Raw genomic sequence first — 23,278 nt, forward strand, 5'->3', positions numbered from 1 at the left:
TATTAGTTTTTTACCAGCTTCCTCCTCCGTGGAGATGACACCTTTCTCGAGCTCTAGCCACCTCACATGGAAGTTTCTGGGGCTTCTTGGAGGGGTCCAAAGGCACTAGTGGTTTTCCAGCTTTCGTGCTCAAGGTCTACGGATGGTGAGGAACAGAGAATCTAAAATACTTGCAAGGAAATTTATATATTTGAAATCCTTGCTGTTGTATAGAAAAGAACTTGAAATGTTAAAAGGTTTAGCGCTTTGGCCATGAATAAAACAAGCAACAGTTATATTATCTAAAACGAAGTTTAATTTTCACTCAAATAAACAATCGCCCAGAAAAGGAAAGGTTGTTGAAATATGAAGAAAAAAAAAAAAAACACATAACAAATAGCATGTTGTAAACTTAGGGAAGCGGTAGAGTGTCGCCAACGAGACAAAAGCATTTAGATATCAAATCCACAGTTCTTCGAACGATGGCTCTGCGTTTGCATACCCCATTATCAGCTCCCAGGTCCTGATCATAACTTATGTAGACTACGACACTTGGAAAACACTTGAGTAGAGTCTCTTTGGGCAGATTTTCCTCAGTTTCTACCACCACGTTCAAAATCTTCAAACCGGACAGGTTGGGCTGCAACAACCGAAACAGATTAATTTTATATTATATACCCAAAACAAAACAATATAAAGAACGAAAGAAAACACACACTTTATATGTGTAGTCTCGCCTATCCGTGGTAACGATAGCAACTTGCAAGTATAGACCAATCCAGTCGTTTTCTTCCCACTCAGATTCCATCACCTCATATAAAAATCGACTACTACATTTATCATCAGGCCACTCAGGCAAGTCCCTATCGTCGCGGAAATGACGACCCATATTTCCTGTAGACTTAGTCCCTAGAGAAGAGAAAAGATAAATTCAAACAATTAAATAAAGTAGTATAATTACAAACACAATTCAAGAAAACTGTCTGTTACTTATAAACGACCTTTAAGTCTGGCGATAAGGCAAGTGAGATTCAGAGTGCAGCACTTTCTTTCGTAAAGCTCAGTCTGGAAAGTAACAAGGGACGCGGGTGTAGCTGATGGATCCTCCTCTGCTGCAAGCAAAGTTATATAATAACGGGCAGGCATGTACGTACCCTCTCTATTGTATTTCTCTATTTCGTGAAGCTGCAGATTGGTCCCCTCTAAAACATTGTAGCGGTGAAGGCCGACCTTTGCATAAAGCTGCACTACAAGGAGACAATCTTTCCCTCCAGAGAACTCATGCATTCCCCAATCACGATGATCCCTCAGTTCACCCATATCGAACCCCTACGGTACGGAGATCCATATCAAATCAAAGTAATAAATAAATAAAATAGGGAATTCATAATTAATTAATTTTACATCTGTTTCCCGCACTTTACGCCAAAGCTCAGCCGTCTCGGCATCTTTTCTTTTTCGGATAATCTCCTCCTCAGACTTTATCTTCTTCGCCCAGAGCCAATATGAACGTCTCCGCTCACGATACTCACTACCAACAACCAACAGCTCCTGCTTCTTCTTTCTCCTCCACCGTCCACCCATTCTCTCTCTCTCTCTCTCACTTTCTTCCTTCCTTCCCCGCCTCCTGCTCTTTAATAATCCTCGGCCGTAATTTATTTATATTCAGTTCAAAACCCAGCCCTAGTAACCTCTATTAATCATACTCTTATTTCATTGGTCCTAATTCCTAGGTCCAACCCCCATTTATTTGGTAACATTTACTTTTTATTCTATGGGGGGCTAATTACATACTTTTTATTTAGTTAGTTACTTTTTATTTAGTTAGTTAATTGTAGCCATTATGGTAGGTACAATATAAAGAGAGCTCTAGAATATTTTCGTTCGGTGAAAACTTGATTATAACTATTTATATTTGAAAAGGTCGAATCTAACTGCTCTCACAAAAGTAATTTATTTTAAAAGTTTCATTATTCGTTATAATGTTTCGATTCTATCAATTACTACTCTAAGTTAATCTTGGTTATGTGTTCGGTGAAAACTAAAGTTTAGATCAATGTTATTAATTCAAAATCATCCCTATCTTTTACCTTCAATATACTTTGGAATATTACATTTATTGCCACCAGACCTTTTTTAAATATATTAACTAATACTCCATCAGTTTTATAATAAATATCATTTTAGTTTTTTTTTTGTTACACAAAAAATATCACTTTATAATTTCAATGCAAATTGTACTTAATTTTAGCTGAAAATTAACTGCAAACTGCATTGATTTTATAAATAATTTTATTTATTACAAATAGTATTGGTCAGAAAGATGTAATCACTGACAACTTACATATATTTCCATTAATTTCTTAGTATGTATGAAAAGTGTTAAAGTGACACTTATTCATAAACAGAAGGAGTATTCCTTTTTTTCTTTTATACCTATTATGATTTTAACTTTCCTTTAATCTCTAACTTCTACGGATCCACTTCCTCCAAAACTACTTACAATAGCCTATTGAATTTTTTTGATTCAATAGCTGAAAATGTGCAATAGGGTATTGAAAAAAAAATTGAATCTAACGTATATTCAACATAGTTGGAAAAATTCAAGATTGTTGAATCGTTGAAGATGAGGCAAAATAGACCCCCCCCCCCTCAAAAAAAAAAAATCACTTGTCACTAAAACATTGGTAAGTGAAATTTCTGACTTGTTTTATTTTCTCAATTATTGCAGATCAATTATCTTTTAAATTTTTATTTAAAAACAATATTTTTACATCAAAATTTTTCATTTTTCATACTCTGTACATAGAGACTTGTTTCATTTGATTTGGACATCGGAAAAAAAACTCATCTCTTTCTACTATAATTTTCCTATTAATCTACAAAAAAACTCTTGCTATAATATTTTTCTTCTTTTTCAAGTAAAATGAATCTAATAATAATTTTTTAACGCCCAATATTCTAATAATTACTCTTTTAACTATCCAAATCCCAATAATTATCAATTTCAGAATCAATCTTCTAGCCATCCTCAATATTTACCAAATTGTAGTTATCAACCAAATTTCTTCATGTCAACAGTTGTTCCAAACTATCCTTCAAATTATGGATCAATGATAGCACATTCATCTCAAACACCTTTTTATTCTTCTACTCCACATGGTAATGAAGTTGTTCCAAACGTTTGAACAACTGAATTTCTTGAATTTTCTATACAAATGGCTTTTGGTGGTATGAACGGTCTTAATGAAGCGACTTTAATGCAGAGGATTCAATTTCTACTCGTCGGAAAAGCCCCAAGTGTACCACTGCACAAAATATGGTGTTACTGAGCGGGTGTATTGAATATGGAACATACAACCTTATTGGTCGAAACAAAAAAATGACGTATATTACGATAAAATTGCAGATTATTGTAATGAGCTAAATTTGCAGATTATTGTAATGAGCATTGTTCATTTGATCCTTCGCGTGATTTAATATCTTGCAAAAATCATTTCAACTACATAAACAAAATATTGGAAAAATGGATCGATGCTTATGATAAAGCTGAGCGGGGGGCAACATGTTAAACCATTTTGATAGTCAAATTTGTCACATGAATAAAAACAATCGAACTCCAAACTTGTACACTTGCACATGCTCTTATGAAATGAAACGCTAAATCTTCTTATCCATAGAGTCGCATTACATAAGTAACTTCATAACAGATGTTTCCTCTTCAAGAGGTTCCTAAATACATAGTTCAGTACATTCTCACTAGACACCAAAGGGTTTCCACTTCCTAAAAATTCAACTCACTCGCCTCCAACATTTTCCATTGCACTGCTGCACTTAACGACCTCTGCCACGACCAGCACCACCACGCCCACGACCACCACGTCCACGGCCTCGTCCAACAGGTTTCCCTAAGAACCAAAGAAAGAAAGAAAGAATGAATAAATAAACGGATTTGATAACAGCAGTCTTATGATTATACTATTTACATCCAAGTGAAGGGAGCGTTACCAGCAACAGGCTTCTTAGGCTTGACTCGAGGAGTGTCTTCCACAAGCAAAGTCTCGAGGTTCAAGCTATCAGGAAGAATGTAGTAGCGGATGTTGTTACCCCTCAAGCTTAGATGGTCCATTGTCACTGGGTTCTTCCCCTTCAGGGTCATTTTAACAGTCTTCAAGTGAGTATTCATGCTCACATCAACACCTGCCCAAATAACCCAGCTTAACCTCAATGAATAAACTTACGATGAGTAAACCTAATCTGTGAGTTCGCTAAAGCTACTAAGGATGCGATTAAGCCAATGGAGTAAACGGATCGATACTAGTAAGATGAAATAGAAGTTACCAGTGATGGTTCCATGGACCACAGTCCCGTTCTTCAGCTCGATCGACACAGTTTCATTGTTCAGCTTCATCAAAAACCTAGTAAAACCAAATCGAAACAAGCAAATCAGCTCAGGCGCTCAAGAATGGGAATCGAATCTATAACTAATGAGAATCGAACCAGTACCTGACGAGCTTCATCTTTGGGTGTGAGGAAGAAGAGACTGGCGACGAAACTGCAGACGCTGCGAAAACCTCAAAACCCTTCTTCGCAAGCGGGGGACGGATCCGACTTCGATTTTGGATCCATCAGCTACATCATGTTGATATATAACACTTTAAGACATAGTTGGGCCGTAAAACACGGCCCATTATTCCGGATAATCGATACCAGGGCTGACCAGTAGCTAACCATTGAACAACAGATTACAAATCTCCTTTTTTTTTTATTTAGACTTGGTTTAGCTAACCGGGTAATTGATAGACACAATACGCGAACCGTAAATTCCGAAAAGGCGTCTAAAACAAAAGCGCGCGATCGCTTGAGAAACACGCGCTGCGCGTTAAAAGACTGATAACTCTTAAATCGAGAGTTGACTGACAGATCTCCACGGTAGAGAGAGAGATCGCTCTCCGGCGAAACTGCGCAGACCCTAGCTCCGTCAATGGCGGATCCGAGCTACAACACGAAGAAGTACACTCCCCCTGGTCTAAGGTAACTTCGCTTCTTCTCTCTACCTATCTATCCTTCCTCTCGTTCTTGCTAATTTGAGTGATCTTTACTCTCTTCGTCTCCGATCTCTCCTTCTGATCTTTCTTCTCCGCCTTGCAGGAATCCGTCTGGTGTCAACAAGAAGATAGGAGGTATATTAGCTCTCTTCCTCTCTCGAATCTCAATATTCTTTGCTAGAAACGAATCAAATGAGTTCGTGATCTGTAGAGTATCTAGTTCTGTGTAGTTACACCGTAGATCAGAGAGATGTGGAAGAGAAGTAATCTGATTTTGTGGATACACTAATTGATTTGCAAGCGAATCTGTAAACCATGCGATTGAGATGATAGTTTGTAACCTCAGGAATCGTTTTAGGAAAGTAAATCAGATCTTGCTATCTTTCTCTTTGTTAGCGATTCTTGAGAAATGAACATCGTTCTTCAAGCTTAGGAATACAAGATGCTATATCAGGTTTTTGCTTGTTATGATCTTTGTTATTTGCTAAAGTTTTTAAGAGATATATGCCAGATCGTGCAGGTAGCCAGCAGAGCAAAGATGGTGAGAGAAGTCAGCCTCAGATGGAGAAAGCTTCCCAAAAGATTATCACTCTAAAGGACAGCGCTACGAGTGAAGCTTATCAGCTTTTAAGCGAACGTATGAATCTGAATTTGACTATTTAAACATTTGTTTGATACTATCTTCGTTCTGTGTCATTGTCTAGTCGTTTTTTTCTGTCAAATGTTAATATGCTAAACAGATGATGAGTCATTTCTAGTCTATTGGTCAAGCTCCTTTTATATAATCTTTGAACTTTTATGAGATGAAGTGTCTTAAAGTCACTGCTTATGCACTCAGTTGATGTGTCTGTCTTATTTATGTACTCTTGATTTGTTAATTGAACAGGCTGGGCAGCTGCAATGCACCAATACAACGACCCAACCGTGGATTTATCTGGTTAGTTTAAGTGCATTCAAAGTGTTTCCTAATTTCATTTCTGCCTATAGACTTCTGCTGCTTGAGTTTCTAGAAATAGAATCGAAAAGTATTTACATTCCCACCTTGATCTCTGCATTCCTGTTATTAAATTAGATCTGGTTTTCAAGTTTTACCTGTTTTAATCTGTTTTACAGAACGACCAGTCATGTACTATGGAGGGAGTGTTTGGGGTAAACTGCCTCACCAGGTAGAACCAATGCTTTGATCTCTTGCATATGCTTTTTACTCTTTTTAAGATATGGGTGCGACCATTTTCTCATATATTGTGGGATGAAACAACTGCAGATCCTGGCTTCGGCGAACAATACACTGCCTCCAAAGATAACGCCAGCGGATTACAGAGCTGAAGTGCGCCGAGGATTGCTGACTCCAAGAAGTTCTAGCAACTGAACGGTCTTTAGACTAGTGATATGGTGTTTGGTGCTTGTTGAGATGGCACAAGTGATGGTGTGTCAATGACGTTTTTCATTTTCCTGGTAGGATAAAAATGATTTCTTTCTGGCCCGAGTCGTTTCCTCTGGTCCCTAAAAGTGTAAAAACCCAAACCAGATGGTTTGACTAACAATGACTTTTAACATTTTGCATAATTGGTCTGCAAATGAATCCTCTTTATTCTGTCTTATGAAATTTGGTACTGAGAGGTCCTTAGTGTCTTTAAATTCGATGGATTTAGGTAGAACGTTTATAAGTAGTGTAAGTTGTTAGTATCCAAATTCTATTTGATTTAGTTTTTTGGTCAATTGAATCAAAGTATAAACTTGTCAAACCCGAAATAAAATTAACTACTTATATGAATGTTTTGGTCTAAAACTAATCCGACATAGAAAGTGAATGGAGGTTGGGGTTCGTAGCAAATTACACAGATTGTAACGTTTTCTTTAAGGTAACGTGTACATTACAATCATTTTAACGAAACTAGCTTCCCACGAGTTTTTATCCATGTTCTAAAAATCGGCCGCTGGACGCTACTCATAATTTTTCCGTTCCGATTTATGCTAAATCGGTTAAAAAAATCAGATATTTGATTTCTTCCGTCTAGACCGCCTAAATGACCGTCTAACCGCCTATGCGGCCAATCTATTTATTTTATTTTTTTTAATAATATTTTTATTTGATCTAAAATTTTATAAATATCATTTATATTCATAATTTTGATGAAAAATATACTATATTAAGTTTATATATTCTATTTGTGTGTTTTATACAATCTTAAACATGAAAATGTATTAATGTTATACACAATTAAAGATTAACATGTTTTATAACATAGTAAACAATCTAAAAATTCCGTCCCGCATAGTTTTCGGTTAATCCCAATTTTTTTGTTTATGTGCTAGGTCCAGCGCATTCCCGAACAGGGGTTTTTACTCTTTTTCTAAATGCAACAAAGAAGAACAGTACCTCTCGGGTGAAGTGGACCGCTGCCTAACCGGGCCCAGGGAATGATCCACGTAAGTGGGGAACCCTGGATTATCAAAAAAAAAAACAAAGAAGAACAGTAAAAAACGAATTCTAACGACATAATAATTTTATAATTTGTTGAATTCTCAACTGCTTCTTCCAAAACACTATCTCATAAACTTATATATAATTCATCGTCGTCGTCATCATCATGCTCTTGCATTACTTTCCTTTCTCTCTTTCATCTCTCAGATCCAAAAACAGAGAGACAACAACGAACGATGAGGCTTAATTTCTTTGTCTCCTTCGTCTTCTTCGGCTTAATCTCTCTTCAACTTCCACCTCTGTCCACTCAGCAAGCTACGGAATCATGCAGCTCAACTCTACCTCTCAACGACCTCACCTTTGACTCAACCCTCCTTCAATGCGTCGAAGCTTGGACTCCCCAAAACTACATCCTCCGAGTAAGTCCTATTCTCCATTCTTTTCGATTCTGAAAAAAAAAAACAGAATAAAAAAATTCGAAATATGGCTGCAGTATGCTAAAACGGTGGACAACACATGGAGCTTCATCTTATCGGCTCCAGACTCCAGCGCCTACATAGGGATCGGATTCTCCACCAACGGTCAGATGACCGGAGCCAGCGCGGTCGTCGGGTGGATACCAACCGACGGCCGAGGTCAGGCGAAACAGTACTTGCTCGGAGGGAAGTCTCCAGGCGAGGTGAAGCCTGACCAAGGCGATCTGAATATCGTCAACGGCTCGTTGAAGATCGAGTCAGTGTCGTCGCGTCTCTACATGAGCTTTCAGCTGACGGCGGAGCTGCCGCGGCAGATCCTTCTTTACGCCATGGGACCTGCCGGATTCATTCCAGCTTCGCCGGGTTTTAGTTTGAGGGAGCATCGTGACATGACCACCACGACTATCAATTATAATACAGGTAAGGAAGCGCCACCGTTTTTTTTTTTAAATGCAGCTTGTTTAAATAATTAAAGTCAATATTGAATTAATCCATTATTTGACTGGTTAATTACTTTAGTTCCATGAATCAGAACATTGTCATTTATTTTATCAAAAACCATTATCATGATGATTAAGAACTGGTGCAGAATTAGTATTCTTCTGAAATAATTATGTTGGAGTCATTTTCACATCATACCCACTCTGTTTCCAATATACACCAGACTTTGACCAACCACTACTATATCTCACAAAGTTTCCAAACTATATTATTACTGTTGTTTAAGATATTTCACTAATTTTCTAAAACACAAAGTTCCAATATCTTGTATTCTTTCGGCCAACAAACAACGATATTTAATTATTTGTCACTGTGATATGATTATTACCATATTTATAAGATTATGGGGTCTCTCTAGATGTTGTAGCTTGGAGTAGTATTTAAGTTAGTAAGTCTGCTATGTCAGATAATGAAAACAAAAAGGATATACAAATTTTATCTGAAAAGGTTCATATTAATGGAATGCAGTGAAAGTTACGTTACCATGATCTTTTCATTTAATATTAAAAGAATCTTTACATAGACATTATTTGTTTTGTATCTTAACAAATACATTGTTAAATTATATAACATCATTCAGTATATATATAGTGAAAAGTATAATTTGAGAAACAAAAACTATGGTGCAGCAAACTGTATTTGTGTAAACTCCATAATTTTGCATATTGTGTTTCACAGACTAATGCTTTTTTCGTTATATTGAAAAATCAAAAGGTTCGCAAAGTGTGGTTAAGGGTTCACCACATTCTAAGCTAAGGAAGACACATGGGCTTATGAACATGTTCGGCTGGGGAATATTAATCATCATCGGCGCCTTAGTGGCTCGACACATGAAGCAATGGCAACCCACTTGGTTCTATGCCCATATAGCTCTCCAAACCACTGGTTTTCTCCTAGGTTTAACTGGTATCATTTGCGGTTTGGTTCTTGAAAACCGGACCGATGCCAACAATGTCTCCAAGCACAAAGGCCTTGGGATAACAATCTTTGTCATGGGCATTCTCCAGGTTCATCTTCTTTCCACACTAAAAAATTCAGTATAGTAAGAAAAAACATATGATCAAATGACTATCTGTTTATTACATACAGGTTCTAGCGTTGCTGGCTCGACCGGACAAAGACTCGAAATACAGAAAATACTGGAATTGGTATCATCATAACGTAGGAAGAGTTATGATAATACTTGCTATCTCCAACATCTTCTATGGTATTCATTTGGCTGATGCTGGCTCTTCATGGAACGGCGGTTATGGTTTTGTGGTTGCTGTCTTGGCTTCGGCTGCTATTGGATTAGAAGTTATAAAGTTTAGGAACAAGTGAATTCTTGTTTAAATATCTATTTTCATCTTCCTGCTGCAATATTTGCCTTGGATAGGACAGTGTGATGTATTGAACATCTATTTGACTAATTACTTGAATGAGGTCTTCTTCTTGCATTTTTATTCTGCAGTATTTGTTATCTGACACTTTTTCATTTATTTTTGAAATTAAATAAATTCTTTTTATATAATTTCTATCTAAGATAATATATATAGGTTTGGGTATATTTACCTGGGTGCAATGAACCATACCAAATTGAAAAAAAAAACAAAATTAAAATAAATTTCATAAATAACCGACCATATCATATATTTTTGGAACCAAAAAATAGAAACCGGACTGAAAACCAAATGAGTATTTTTAAATTTATACTATTAATGAAACTATATATAAATCATGTATTAATGAATATATGGATTTATTGTTAGGATAATTGTATAATAGATTATGAGAGAATAATAAATGAGTTCATTTAAATTATGTAAAGTATTTATATAGTTAGAGAAATATAGGGTAGGACCAAAATATTGTTAGTTAATGAAAAGGTGCAATAACCTTAAATAAGTAGAATTTTTAGGATTTTTTACGACTTTTTCCCATGATTCCATTACTTAGCAACACAAAAGAAGATATTAGTGATCGAATTAAATAAATTACACAACATGATAAACACAAAAGACCCAAGTTATAAAGTTCACCAGACACATAAGTTTGGTCCGGTCTATGACTATTTATCCATTCACATAATTTCAGACTCTAACTGGTATTACACACACCAGTGCTTTTAGTTTGTTTGGGCCTTAATGGCTTCAAGAACGGCCCATTTGTAGTTGGAAAGAAAAGCCCAATAGCTGACTATTCGGTATCAGTCGCCGGTTTATGCAGACGGGGAAATTACGGAGACGATCGAAAGAGGAAGGAAGGAAGAAGAAGATGTTGAGAACTCGGCTTCTCTGGTTTACGCTTGGATTCTCCGTCACCGGAGCTTCGGTGGCCCATCTCGTGTGGCGGGATCTATACGCTGAACGCTTCGCTATCTCTTCTGATGTAATTTTGTATTTGCGGTTTTCTGAAGATCATCCTCATCCTTCGGCAAAGCTCTCGGTTTCCTTACACCTAACGCTTTGAATAACTGCAGATGAAAGAGAAATTCGGAGCTCTGGAATCTAGGGTTGCAGGTCTGGAGTCCGCCGGTCATGAGAACCCGAGTCCAGCTCAGGTAATCTCTTTCTCTTCCCACCTCTATTGGTAACAATGATTGAATCAATAGAGCTGTTCGTGTGTTTTGAGTTTCATTGAAAGCTATTGGTGTAAGTGGAGTCATTGAGATTTCTCCAAAGTTATATATACTTTCTTTGATGTTAGAAAGAATAGTTTTGAGTCATTGAGATTCCTCCACTGCCTGAAACCCACAAAACGTTTTCCCATTTACTGGAGTTTTTTTCTTTTTTCTTTTTAGAAACACTAATCTATATGAGTCTCTCAAGTCACATCAACAGAGAAACCTCTTGTCCATCTTAGTGCAAGCCTCATGTGTATCTGTGTATTGTTTAGATTGTGGATTCTCCAGCGTTTGGTTGTGAGTTGTAGTTTCACAGCTTGTAATTGTTATCGGTGTCTTAGTTTTTTTATTGCTTATTGTTCAGGGGTTACATTTAGTTGCATTAGTAGTAGTAGCTCATAGTGTAATGCTGTGCTGCACCTTGAAATGATTCTCATTCACGCTTTGTTTGATCATTGTATATATCCCAAGAGGAAGTCATAAATGAGAGTAGATCACAGTAGTCATATTCGTATGTATCGTTTCCCTTGCTGTGAACTTGTGGCTCATTTTGCTGTCTTCTTGTAGGTTGAGAGTTAGGGCCTCAGGGAAGCTCCCAAGCCCAACTCATTCAATAACTTTGCTTGGTCTATGAGAGAGTTGCAATCTTGATTTGGAACTTCGCAGTTACTTCTTCAAACCAAGCTTCAAAATGACTTGTCTTTTGTATCGAGACCTCTTCTTTAAACAATACTACTTGCACTTATGTGTCACAAAACCATCCGGCTTTCTTATTTATTACAAGAAATAATGAGTACATTCGTTTCTTTTTAAAAGAGGGGGGTTGTATATGACAATTGCAAATCTCAAACCTTGAAGCTTGAAACCAATTTTATACAATCTATTTACATCCTAAAACGACAAATAAAACTCTACTACTCAAGTATCAACGAAACCATTTGCGACGACTGAAACTGAAAGAGAGACTAGTAAACCTGCATCCTATATCATCATCCATTACGAGTGGAACTCTTTGATCCCGTCATTTATTCTTTTCTTCATTGATTCCCCGACTATAGAGAGTTTTTGGTCAGAACCAACCATAGAACGGCTCCATAAGATCCATCACGGTTTCCTTTGATGGGGAGGTGGAGGGCGAGGGAGGATTGAATTCGCCAGCTCTTCGTTCAGCTTCACAGGAAGAGCAGGCATCTGCTTCATAACCTCTGGCATGTCATTCAAGCTGCAACACCATTTGTTCAATCAGCAAAGCAAGGAAAGATTTGAGTTAATGCATTTATATTAGCTCCAAAGAGAGCTAATGACACAGAAATGATATGTAGATATACTGTGAAGAAGTATTATTACTCGTTCAGTATTGCAAGGATGTTGTCTCGAGCTTTACACAAGATGTTGACATTATCATGTATCTGCAAAGAGGAAAGAATCTCTGAGAATTACAACATTTGGATATAACAAGTGCCAACTTAAAAGCATCTATCGATCATAATACCTAAGGATTGCTCAAAAGCCATCAATACAAGCCAAAGAAACAAATCAAGTCCAAACAAACGCAGCGAATTATACAGAACACTACAAGCTGATAAAAATGGAAGGTGCACTCACCTGAAAAGCTGAGAAATTTGATGAAACTTGGTTGAACATCTGAGCATTTTGTTCAAGAAGATCTCCACTCACACCACCAATAGCTGCAGAGGAGACATGACACTTACGTTTCTTCTAATCCAAAATCCAATCTAGATAATTAAGCCTCGAAAGAAAAAGAAGAAAACAAGATTCTTGGAGACAAAAACAAACCTTTATATGAAATGCCATCATCAGTATCTAAAGGCATCATAGGAGGAGCATATGAAGGACCATTCGGATGCACATTCAAATGAGACGAGGACTTGGCTGAAGTATCCGTAGTTTTTTCCTGCCATACAGATATGCGAAGAAGAGACTGATTAGCTAGTTACATATTACAAGAACCCAATGAAAAGCTAATCTATGGTCTGTGTACACAGGAATCAAAACTCCACATACTTTCTTATCTTTGCTCTTCCTTGAGGAATGGTCTTCTTTCCTACGCTTACCGTTCTCCTTCTTCTGTAATCCACCAGCAATCAAGAACAAATCAGTAAACAAACTCTTACTAGTGAATAAAGATTCCAAAGGTGAGAAAACTTACAGTCATCCATCTACAACGGAGAGCAACATCTCTAACCGTCTTATCCTTCATCTTCATAGCAATCTTCGCATACCTAACTATCGTAGGCTCCGACGCGTACCTGTAAAAACAGTAATCACATCTAACACCAAGAAACACAAACATATAAAGAAAGATGAATACTTTGCGAGCAAATCTTCCAATAACGATTGCTCCTCGTGAGTCCAATCTACAGAGATCCCTGGATTATGCCTCAACGCGCTTATCGTCTGCGAATTATCCACCGCTGAATTTAAACCATTATCCACCGAATTCACAGCAGCTCCGTTCGCCGCCGCCGCGGATGAAGACGATACCTTCTGCGCCGCCGCCGACGAACCTTCCTGATTGTTTCCCGAAGGATTCGCGCTCGCCGCCATCAATAACCCAATCTGTTGCGATAAAAATTCGCTTCCTTTATTCACCGGAGAGTGACAAAATCGGAAAATTCCAGATGTGACAGCGCCGGGATAGGAACAGAGAGACCTTTCCCTCGAAATATGGAATCTTTTTTTTCTTTTTTTCTTTCTAAAAACATCATTTTTATTCTTTTTTTCATATTTATCCTTTTTGAGAATTACGTGGCACTTTTAGCAAATATTCTGAACTTCAGGGGTGTAACTATAATAAAACTAAAAGAAGAAAGCTATCCGTTTGTTTTCTTTCTCTCTTCTCGAGGTCCCTCCCTCCTTTGTCTTCTTCTCTCTCTCTCTCTCTCTCTCTCTCTCCGCGCTTGAAGGTAGGCGTCGGAGAACTTCCAAAAGCTCTCTAATCGTGTCGGTTATGGCTTCGTCTCAACCATCAGGTTAGTTAATTCGAAAAAAATCTTCTGCCTTTCTAAAATCTTTCACTGGGTAATCAATCAATCGATCTGATTCAATTTGATTTTTCGGATTGCAAAGTGATGCCTTTTTTATTAATCAGAGCATCGTAATCAATTTAATTGAGCTTTGCTGTTTTGTAATGATTTGAGTTCTGTCTCTTTTTTTTGGGGGGTAGAAAAGTATTATCTGTCGTTGTTATTCTGTTACATGTAATAAGTATGTGTCTGATGTTAGGTGGAAGACCTCCTAAGCCTTGGGAACAAGAAGGGAACAACAACGCATCTGGTCCTAAGCCTTTTAGGCCTCCTTCGAATACGAGCACTGCTGATTCAGTTGAGGCTTCGGGCACTGCGAACCCCGGTGAGCTAGTTTCTTCCGTGAATAGGACTAACACAGCTCCTACTATGAATGGACTGAGTAGACCTGTTCCAACTAGGCCTTGGGAGCAGCAGACCTATGGAAACATTTATGGTTCAAACCTGGGTATGAACGCTGGGTATGGTTCGTCATATGGGGGAGGAATGTATGGTGGTAGTGGGATGTATAATAGAGGAGGTTATGGTGGTGGTGGTGGTGGTCTCTATGGAAGTTCAGGTATGTATGGTGGTGGTGGTGGGATGTATAACAGTAGTTTTGGTGGTGGTTATGGTATGGGTATGGGGACAGGAATGGGCATGGGCATGGGCATGGGCATGGGCATGGGAATGAGTCCTTATGGTGGTCAAGATCCAAATGACCCTTTTAATCAACCTCCTTCTCCACCTGGCTTCTGGATATCATTTCTCCGTGTGGTATATGGTTCATCTCCCCTTCATGTTTGTAATGTTCAAGAAACCAAAGAAGTTTATAACAGAGTGTTGATGGTTTTGTTTGATGTATTGTCAGATGCAAGGTGCTGTGAATTTCTTTGGCCGTGTAGCGATGCTGATTGACCAAAACACACAGGCCTTTCATATGTTCATGTCTGCTCTTCTTCAGGTTTTTAATTCTACTTGTCTTTTACTGGTTCCTCTAATGGTTTTATTGTTAAAACATTGAAACCATTTGTCCTCTCTCAGCTATTTGATCGTGGCGGTATGTTATATGGAGAATTAGCGAGATTTGTGCTGCGTATGCTTGGGGTGAGAACAAAGCCTAGAAAGATGCAGCAGCAGCCACAAGGGCCTAATGGACTCTCTCTACCCCACCAGCCACATGGAAACCAGAACTACCTCGAAGTTCCTAAAGCCGCCGCTGCACCAGGTGGTGGTGGTTGGGACAATGTATGGGGTAACTAACTAAGTTGCTTCTTTCATTAAACCCAAATCCTTCAGCATTGCTACGAATACACCTTGAGAGTCAACACAAGTCATGCAGCTGCTTCCAAAGGAGATTGGATTGTACAAAAGCCAGATGCTTCTTTACAAATAGAGTCTCTTTCTTTTTTATTTATCTTTTCTTTCATCTCTCTCTTCTCAGCTTCGCTGATTGTGTGATAAACAAAGTTGCAGATATAGATGTCAAAACTCAATAAAATAGAAAGTGAAGTTGTATAAAGACATATCTGGTGGTATTCATAATAATATTATTCTTTATTACAACATTGATGCTCTTCATCCTCGTGTATACAGTCTCCAATCTGGTCCTATAACCATAACTTCTTCACTCCTGAGCGTGACATCTCCTCTGTGCAACTTAAACATCTCAATCGCCGTAGCCGTCAGCCTCGCATTCCCGTTCATATACAGCATCTGAAGACTCTTGCAACCTCTTCTGATCCCAAGCAGCCCTTGATCACACAAGTTCCTACAACGGTTCACAAGGAGTTTCTTCAAGCTACAACACCACTTCCCCACGGCTTCCCACCCCTCAACCCTGACTTCATGACACAAAGCCAAGTTCCACTCTTGCAGCAACGGGCAGCCTCTCGCTATAGCTTTTATGGACTCATCACCAACCGTTCTGCACATCCTTAGGTTCAAGACTCTAAGTTTCGACGCAACGCCAGAGCCAATGGGAACCAAACCGTCTTTCCCGATGTAGGAAACTGCACCTGAGATGTTTAGAAACTCAACCCCGCCTCCGCTAACGATCCCTGCTATACCTTTCGGATCAAGCTGGCAAGACTCAGCATCCACGTAGCCTAGAGATGGAGAAGAGTTAATAAAGCCAACACCGGTTATGCTCTTGCAGTTTGAGATCTTCACCGACTCGATCTGCAAGCACGCTTGTGTCAATGCTTTAACTCCAAAGTCAGACACCAGAGGGCAACACGAGAGATTCACGCATCTTAAACACAAGCAAGCTCTTGCCAGTGTTTCTAACCCAATGTCGCTGATACTGCAACGGTAGAGACTAACCACTCTCAGATTAGGACAAAAGCTAGCGACTGTGGAGATCCCATCATCAGAAACCCCATAGCAACAGTCCAAGTGGAGACTATGCAGTCTCGCGCCAGGATACCTGAGAGAGGCTAGACTCGAATCGTTCAGCACCGTGCAGCCAGAGAGTGAGAGATGCTCCAGCCACTGAAACCGAGTGAGAAGCCTATGGAGATGATCCGAGTTCACAGCGGGAGTTGTCTGAGAGAGACACGAAGGGATGAGGAGAGATAATGAGCACTGGAACTGGAGAGAGCGGCGGTTTATGTTTTGGATGTTGAGAAAGCGATGACAAGTCAAACCGAATGAATCGTGGTCTTCGAGGTTATCAAGCCGTTGGTAGATAAAGGAGAGGCAATCATCAGGGAGGTTGATAATGGAGGTGGACATGGACACATTCTCCATCTCTTCACTTCAATCCCTGAGAACAAAGTCTTGATCTTTTAGTACAGAACATAAAACTCTAAACAGGTTTGTCAAAGAATCTTAAACAAAGATTGGATAACTCAATGTCTGAAAATCAAGTCTGTTTTGATCCAAATGAACTAATCCAGAGTACCTTCACTTCAATCAAACAAGATCAACGAAAGTAATAGATTGATCCAACCAATCTCAATTCCAAACCCATAAAACCTTCTGGAGAAGGGACTCGTAAAAATCGAGACTTTGAGACTCAAAAGAAGATCTAAATTGAATTTGGATGGAGCAGAAACAAAGACGTCACGGAAGCTCAAAAGCATATGCAAACCCCACACAAAAAATCCAAACTTTAATCGATGAAACCGATCGTAAAGTAAAGAGCATTCGCTCAATCCATGATCCAATTGCCACACGGCGCACAGAGAGAGAGAGAGCTGAAGCAAATTTGATTCAGATCATGTGAAGCTGCGTCACCGTGCTGTAGTTTTAGCATCGCGCTGAAGCAGTTTACCCCAAACGTATCTTGGCCGTTGGTTTTACCGCACAAGAGATCACTAGGGTTTTAGTTACTTTTTAACATTAGTAAAATTTCTTAATTAGCAGTAATAATATAGTTTGGAAACTTTGTGAGAGATAGTATTGGTTGGTAAATTGAAAATAGTATTTTTTAGATTTGTTTTTTCTCATTTGGTATTTCTTTATTTCAATTTTAGATCCACTTTGGTTATCTCATTGCTCTTTTTTTTTTTGCCAAATGATAGACAAAGAAGGACGTTTTTGCTCAAATTGTCGCTCCTACAATTGCTGGTGACATTGTTCTTGCATGTGCTTATGCTCATGAGCTCCCTAGTTTGTTTTCTTACTTGAGGTCTATTGTCAAAGTGATGTGATTCATATCATCATATGCCATTTTAAATTTTGCATCTTCGCGTATTGAAACCACTCACCAAAAGGTAAAGAAAACAATTGTTTATCTGTCTTCTTGGATGTTGTGAAGTGGTTGGACTTTTGCACATGAACTCCTCCACCAATGTAGCGTATGCAAGTCTTCATCTTCGAGTTTATGTTCACATATGTTCTTATTGATCCTCTTATTTGTCTTTGGGCACTAAAAATGGCAGTTTTAAAACACAATTGAGAGAGGTACCTACCACATGGTGTGTTGTAACAATCCTAATATAGCCAACCCGTCTTCTCCTTTTCTTGTCCTGTTATTGCATAATCACTCTTCTCTCTTCTCACATCACCATTCGTCTTGGCCCTCCTCGTTTGGTTACTTAAATGTGATCATTCATTCATGCACTTATTAGTTAAAAATATGCAAAAACTTACGTGACAAAAACATTTCAAATCAATAAACTAATTAATTCCCATGATGACAAGCTATGTGAAAACTATAATTTGATTTAAAATCTATCGTCAAGTTTTGTAATCAATTAATGATGAATTATATAATCTATCGTCAAGTTTTGTAATCAATTAAACACAGCTTTTGGTTGATGAAATTTAAAATCTCTGCATTATACTTTGAATTTTGATTTCAATAATTTGTTCATGCGAATCCACCATAAATGATTTGAAATCAATTTTAAATATAAAAAAATAAATTAAATCCTTCGAAGTTGAATAACACTGAATTTTAAAAATTCAATTTAAATCATTCATCAGATAACACCATATTTTAAATTAGATTTATAACTACCATATTCAATAACACTAGATTTTAAAATAGAATTTAGAATCATCATTCAAATAACGGTGGATTTTGGTTAGATTTAAACTCTATTAAAATAAATAATTGAAGATTATTTTTACGAAAGCCCACCGAAAAGTAGATAAGACAAAAGCATGCTGCATACTTTCTTGTTCTACTTTAATTTACTTTTTTCTTTCCTGATACTGTTACAGTATATAACACTACTATCTATCTTATTAAATTAAAAGTACCTTTAAAAAATGTTTGAAAACATGTATAGTAACAAAAAAATAAGATAATATTATTTGGACACATAGATAGTACTATATTAAACAATGGGATTATGTTATTAAGAAAAAATAGAAGTCAATGATATTATGAAAAACTATATATTTGGCCCAATCTAATTAGCAAAAAACATCTTTTGTCTAAAATAATTATAAAACAAAATTTAAACTTTATATACATATTTCAAAACAAAATATTAATTTAAAATTCATCTATATCAAAAATTGATTCAAAAATATACATATATTCAAAAATTGATTTTTACTAAAATATTTTCCAATAATCATTATTAAAAAAATGTTTTAAATATATATAAGAAAAATACAATACAAAACTCATTGCTTCAAACATTAACTTAAATTATGGTTTTATATTTCACATTAAGTTTAAAAAATATATTATATATGATTGTTTATAAGATTGTACATATAATTACTTATATAATTACTTATACGATGGTACTTATAAAATATGATTAATCATATGATGACACATATATGATAGTGACATAAAAAATAAATATATTTTTTTAAAAAATAATATATGGAATATTATATTTTACTTATAAGAAAAACAAAATAACATTTAATACAAAATAATAATAATATAACACTATATATTTACAGCAAATATATATTTATATAAAAGATAAATTAAACACCCGTGCGGATGCACGGGTTAAAATCTAGTTACATTTGAAATTCGATTGCATAGTATTCATAGGGCTGAGCATTTTATTCGTTATATTTGATTTGATTCGTTATTCATTTCGATTCGATTCGAAAATTCCGGATATCCGTAAACCTTCGAAGCAAAGCAAATACTAAAAATCAATATCCGTTAAAATCGAAGCAAATCACAAATATTAAAATTTTGGAAAGCGGATATCCGATCCGATCTGGTAATATATAAATACATGTATATCTTGATTATATTTAAAGTTTTAAATGTTTAAAATTATATAATTGTTATTCTAACATATGATTTGACAAATTCTATTCACATTATTACTTATATAAAAATATTACATAAAAGAAAATGAATAAATTTATGACAATTATAATTTTTTTCTTAATTTTTGTCTTATTATAATTGTTAACTAAGTTTATAATTTTTATAAAATATGTAGATTCACTATTTCTTTTAAATTTTATCTTATATATCATGCAAAAAAATATTTTACAAAACAAATTTGTATCAAATTTTTAAGATTATTTGCATTAATCAAAATATATGAGATATCCGTAAGTATTCGTAAATATCTGCAAATATCTATTTATTTTACGGATATCTATTTTTCCGAATATCCGTATTTTTCCGAAGCAAATCAAATCGAAAAATTATATATCTGTGGCATACGATGCAAATCATAAATATCTTTAAAAACTCGGATATCCAATCCGTGCTATTTCAGAACATGAAAATCTCAATAGAAATGTGACCTTAGTCGTTTTCCCGGTAGATAAAGGTGTTATGACCTTTAATAATGATATTGCATAGAAAGAGAAGATAGTGTTTATTATTTTTTGAATAGTAGGCATAGGAGTAAAGAGGACAATAAAAGTCAAAAAGATTCTTTTGAAAGCAGAGGACCCAGAACTGTTTCATGTAATTATTGCATTTCATATACGTTCTTCCCTCCCTATAGTTTATATTAAATTGGCTTTTTATTCTTTAATTTATTTCCAAACAGTAGTAGAAGAAAGAGTACACTACAACATAGTGTCAGTCAGTAACTCATCATCCTCAGATAGTGCGCACTGCAGAACCAACACACAAACTCTAGCCCTCCAAGAAAACCACAAAAATGAAAGGGCTTTGCTACGTCATCTTCATCACCTTGATATCATGCGCATCCTCTCGCTTACCGTGCGCCTCCCCGGCCATTTTCAGTCGCCGTCACCTCTCACAAGCTCCTGTAACCGATCCTTCCACACCAACTCCCGGCGGCTTGCCTTTCTTCCCAGCTGACGGCTTATCCTCCCCTCTCCCTCCTCCTCCTCCTCCTCTTCCGATGCCTCCTCCGACGCCTCTCCCGCCCTCCGCCCCAACTTACGCCACTTTTCCGGCGAACATCTCCGCCCTCGTCCTCCCTCGCTCCTCAAAACCTCACACCGCTTCAAGAACTCTCCTCATCACACTTATCTCCGCTGTCCTCGCCGTCGCAACAGCCATCGGAGTAGCCTTGTTTCTCTACGGAAGGTGGAGAGGGCAGAACCGTAATTTCAAAGACGATTCGAAGAGCGTAGCTTCAGACAGTAAACAAGCAGCTCCATGTCCCCTTCCAAGAAACAACACCGAACACAACAAACTCACAGTCTCTGCTTCAACAACCTCCGATGTTCTCTACCTCGGAAACGTCGCCAATTTCGTCAAACCGGAGTCTCCTGAGATCTGTCCTCTCCCGCCATTATCCTCTCGCAGCTTCAAGCAACAAAGCTCCGAAGAAGAAGAAGACGACTTCTACTCGCCTCTCGCGTCTCAAGCTGGTAAAGAATCACGAGAGCTGAGAAACTACTCTTCCTCGGATTCTCCTGCCACGTCACCACCGTCCGTTGACATATCTCCGGTGAGGAGCAACAAAAGAAACCACGTGGCGTCGTCTCTGAGAACGTTCACCCTCTGGAACCAGAACCACGCCTTCCCACGCATCTCCTCTGCTTCCACTTCACCTGAGAGAGGAGGAGGAGTAGGAGGCACGATTCGAACCCCGGACGCTTACGCTCGCTCCTCCATGTACTCTTCGGTCTCCACCACTCCTGATCGTTTCTTCCGTAAGGTTCTCGAAGCCTCCTCCCCGCCGAGGTGGAACGACTTCAGCCGAAACGTCAAGTCTTTGTTCCTCTCTTCCGCTTCTTCTCCCGCTAGAGATTTTTGCATCGACAACGTCTCTGAAGCTTCTTCAAGAAAGTTGAAGTCTTCTTGGGAAAAACCAGAGCTTGATATTGAATCAGCTGCTCCTCCTCCTCCGGAACGGCCACCGCCGCCTGCAATGCCGGCGCCGCCTCCTCTTGTACCGCCGTCGCAGTCTTTTATGGTTCACAAGTCTGGAAAGAAGCTGTCTTGGGATGGAGCAACGAAGATGAAGCCTCTGCCCTGGGAGAGGGTCCACCGACCGAGTTCTTGTCGGAAAAACACATGGGAGAGTCTCAAGTTCAACTCTTTCAATGCTAATCCGAAGCAGAGAAGTCTTAGCTGTGATCTTCCAATGTTTAATCAAGAAAGTAGAGTTTTGGATCCTAGAAAGTCTCAGAGTATTGCTTTTCTACTATCAACACTTGATCTCACCACAGATGATGTTCTTCAAGCCCTTCGAGATGGTAATATCATCAGTTACAAAGCTTATTGTATGAGTTGAATCTGAGTTTGTATTTTCTGAATCAGGGCACTATGAAGCGCTTGGAGTTGAGCTTCTTGAGAGTTTATCAAGAGTGGCACCGAGTGAAGAGGAAGAGAGGAAGTTGAAGAGCTATAGTGATGACAAGCTTCCCCCTTCAGAGAAGTTTCTCAAGGAATTGCTTAATGTGCCTTTCGTGTTCAGAAGGGTTGATGCATTGCTCTTTGTTGCTACTTTTTATTCCAAGGTTGAACATTTAAAACAATCATTTGGCGTTATACAGGTACTATAATATAACAAAGCTAAATTTAATGAGAGAGACGTATGAATCTTGTGTCTCATAAAGCTATCTGATTCTTTTGCAGGCTGCTTGTGAGGAGCTACGGAACAGCAGAATGTTACTGAAGCTTATTGAAGTTGTCTTAGAGACAGGAACGAAGAGCGTGAATGCTCAAGACTTCAAACTTGAGGCGTTGTTAGATGGTTCCACCACTCTCTTGCATTCTGTTGTAGAGAACATCATAGAATCAGAAGGTATCAAAGTGTTGCAAGTTGTCAGACATCTCGGTTTAGTACTTGTAGACGTCAAGAAAACTGCAGAAATGGACTATGGTGTTCTGAGAAGCGAGGTGGCAAAGCTTTATCAAGGAGTCCAGAGCGTTAAGGAGGTTCTGCTACTGAGTGATGATGAAGAACAAGAATGTGGGGAATTCAAGGAGACGGTGACCAAGTTCTTGGAAACCGCTGTGAAGGAGGCTAAAAAGATTGAAACAGAAGATGGTTCCACGCTCTTAGCAGTGAAAGAGATCACAGAGATGTTCCATGGAGATTCAGCAAAGGAAGAAGCTCAGCTATTGAGAGTGTTTGTGATTGTTAGAGACTTTATGTCCATTCTAGATAAAGTGTGCAAGGAAATGGAGGTTGAGTAGAGAAAGAGAGTACTCTGGTTTAGGTTTCAAGTGTAAGGAAGATCCTAGAATCTGTCCAAAGACTGATGATGATGCATTGTGTTGCCTCCTTAATTAGTTATGTGTACTTATGTTTGTATGAATCATTGGAACTATGACTTCTTAAATGAAGTTTTTACTTGATTTCTGTATCAAAGCAAATCAAATGTATAATCTCAATCAATGT

The 23,278-nt window shown here is 37.8% G+C and overlaps 8 protein-coding genes and 2 long non-coding RNA genes across 11 annotated transcripts; 5 read left to right on the top strand and 5 right to left on the bottom strand.

Moving 5' to 3' along the window:
• Positions 1 to 257: 257 nt before the first annotated feature.
• LOC106401555 (UPF0725 protein At1g02770) lies at positions 258 to 3,239 on the bottom strand. Its single transcript, XM_013842091.3, has 4 exons — positions 1,384 to 3,239; positions 981 to 1,308; positions 698 to 888; positions 258 to 619 (listed from the first exon to the last, which is right to left on the bottom strand). The coding sequence occupies exons 1-4, from the start codon at positions 1,561 to 1,563 to the stop codon at positions 392 to 394; spliced, it is 927 nt and encodes a 308-aa protein (XP_013697545.1). The 5' UTR covers positions 1,564 to 3,239; the 3' UTR covers positions 258 to 391.
• Positions 1,002 to 3,722, top strand: LOC125587945. The gene is made up of 2 exons (XR_007324339.1): positions 1,002 to 1,313; positions 3,246 to 3,722. It is a non-coding gene; the product is annotated as an uncharacterized LOC125587945 (long non-coding RNA).
• On the bottom strand, positions 3,628 to 4,678 carry LOC106401558 (small nuclear ribonucleoprotein SmD1a). Its single transcript, XM_013842096.3, has 4 exons — positions 4,486 to 4,678; positions 4,321 to 4,397; positions 3,988 to 4,179; positions 3,628 to 3,887 (listed from the first exon to the last, which is right to left on the bottom strand). Exons 1-4 carry the CDS (start codon positions 4,497 to 4,499, stop codon positions 3,814 to 3,816), a joined length of 357 nt encoding a protein of 118 aa, XP_013697550.2. The 5' UTR covers positions 4,500 to 4,678; the 3' UTR covers positions 3,628 to 3,813.
• A 109-nt stretch (positions 4,679 to 4,787) lies between these two features.
• On the top strand, positions 4,788 to 6,628 carry BNAC05G44360D. 2 transcript variants are annotated; one of them, XM_013842094.3, is made up of 6 exons: positions 4,788 to 5,013; positions 5,131 to 5,162; positions 5,539 to 5,664; positions 5,914 to 5,964; positions 6,141 to 6,193; positions 6,292 to 6,628. In XM_013842094.3, the coding sequence occupies exons 1-6, from the start codon at positions 4,964 to 4,966 to the stop codon at positions 6,394 to 6,396; spliced, it is 417 nt and encodes a 138-aa protein (XP_013697548.1). In that variant the 5' UTR covers positions 4,788 to 4,963; the 3' UTR covers positions 6,397 to 6,628. The 2 variants fall into 2 exon arrangements, with proteins under 2 accessions (XP_013697548.1, XP_013697549.1); XM_013842095.3 differs by having other exon boundaries at positions 4,818 to 5,013; positions 5,548 to 5,664.
• A 562-nt stretch (positions 6,629 to 7,190) lies between these two features.
• On the bottom strand, positions 7,191 to 7,782 carry LOC125587944. Its single transcript, XR_007324338.1, has 2 exons — positions 7,559 to 7,782; positions 7,191 to 7,471 (listed from the first exon to the last, which is right to left on the bottom strand). It is a non-coding gene; the product is annotated as an uncharacterized LOC125587944 (long non-coding RNA).
• LOC106400699 (cytochrome b561 and DOMON domain-containing protein At3g07570-like) lies at positions 7,535 to 11,846 on the top strand. The gene is made up of 6 exons (XM_013841068.3): positions 7,535 to 7,871; positions 7,946 to 8,348; positions 9,144 to 9,436; positions 9,519 to 10,796; positions 10,888 to 10,968; positions 11,599 to 11,846. Exons 1-4 carry the CDS (start codon positions 7,689 to 7,691, stop codon positions 9,747 to 9,749), a joined length of 1,110 nt encoding a protein of 369 aa, XP_013696522.2. The 5' UTR covers positions 7,535 to 7,688; the 3' UTR covers positions 9,750 to 10,796; positions 10,888 to 10,968; positions 11,599 to 11,846.
• LOC106402057 lies at positions 11,779 to 13,766 on the bottom strand. Its single transcript, XM_013842700.3, has 7 exons — positions 13,364 to 13,766; positions 13,202 to 13,301; positions 13,057 to 13,119; positions 12,829 to 12,946; positions 12,637 to 12,719; positions 12,379 to 12,440; positions 11,779 to 12,253 (listed from the first exon to the last, which is right to left on the bottom strand). The coding sequence occupies exons 1-7, from the start codon at positions 13,597 to 13,599 to the stop codon at positions 12,136 to 12,138; spliced, it is 780 nt and encodes a 259-aa protein (XP_013698154.1). The 5' UTR covers positions 13,600 to 13,766; the 3' UTR covers positions 11,779 to 12,135.
• An 84-nt stretch (positions 13,767 to 13,850) lies between these two features.
• On the top strand, positions 13,851 to 15,625 carry LOC106400700 (peroxisomal membrane protein 13-like). The gene is made up of 4 exons (XM_013841069.3): positions 13,851 to 14,024; positions 14,278 to 14,834; positions 14,929 to 15,021; positions 15,102 to 15,625. The coding sequence occupies exons 1-4, from the start codon at positions 14,003 to 14,005 to the stop codon at positions 15,318 to 15,320; spliced, it is 891 nt and encodes a 296-aa protein (XP_013696523.1). The 5' UTR covers positions 13,851 to 14,002; the 3' UTR covers positions 15,321 to 15,625.
• LOC106401407 (F-box/LRR-repeat protein 12-like) lies at positions 15,537 to 17,299 on the bottom strand. The gene is made up of 2 exons (XM_013841918.3): positions 16,963 to 17,299; positions 15,537 to 16,824 (listed from the first exon to the last, which is right to left on the bottom strand). The coding sequence occupies exon 2, from the start codon at positions 16,806 to 16,808 to the stop codon at positions 15,636 to 15,638; it is 1,173 nt and encodes a 390-aa protein (XP_013697372.1). The 5' UTR covers positions 16,809 to 16,824; positions 16,963 to 17,299; the 3' UTR covers positions 15,537 to 15,635.
• A 3,183-nt stretch (positions 17,300 to 20,482) lies between these two features.
• LOC106400696 (formin-like protein 10) lies at positions 20,483 to 23,235 on the top strand. The gene is made up of 3 exons (XM_048759364.1): positions 20,483 to 22,127; positions 22,192 to 22,427; positions 22,510 to 23,235. The coding sequence occupies exons 1-3, from the start codon at positions 20,615 to 20,617 to the stop codon at positions 23,071 to 23,073; spliced, it is 2,313 nt and encodes a 770-aa protein (XP_048615321.1). The 5' UTR covers positions 20,483 to 20,614; the 3' UTR covers positions 23,074 to 23,235.
• The last annotated feature ends 43 nt before the right edge of the window (positions 23,236 to 23,278 follow it).

Source organism: Brassica napus, chromosome C5 (assembly GCF_020379485.1).
Source record: "Brassica napus cultivar Da-Ae chromosome C5, Da-Ae, whole genome shotgun sequence".
Taxonomy (NCBI): Eukaryota; Viridiplantae; Streptophyta; class Magnoliopsida; order Brassicales; family Brassicaceae; genus Brassica; species Brassica napus.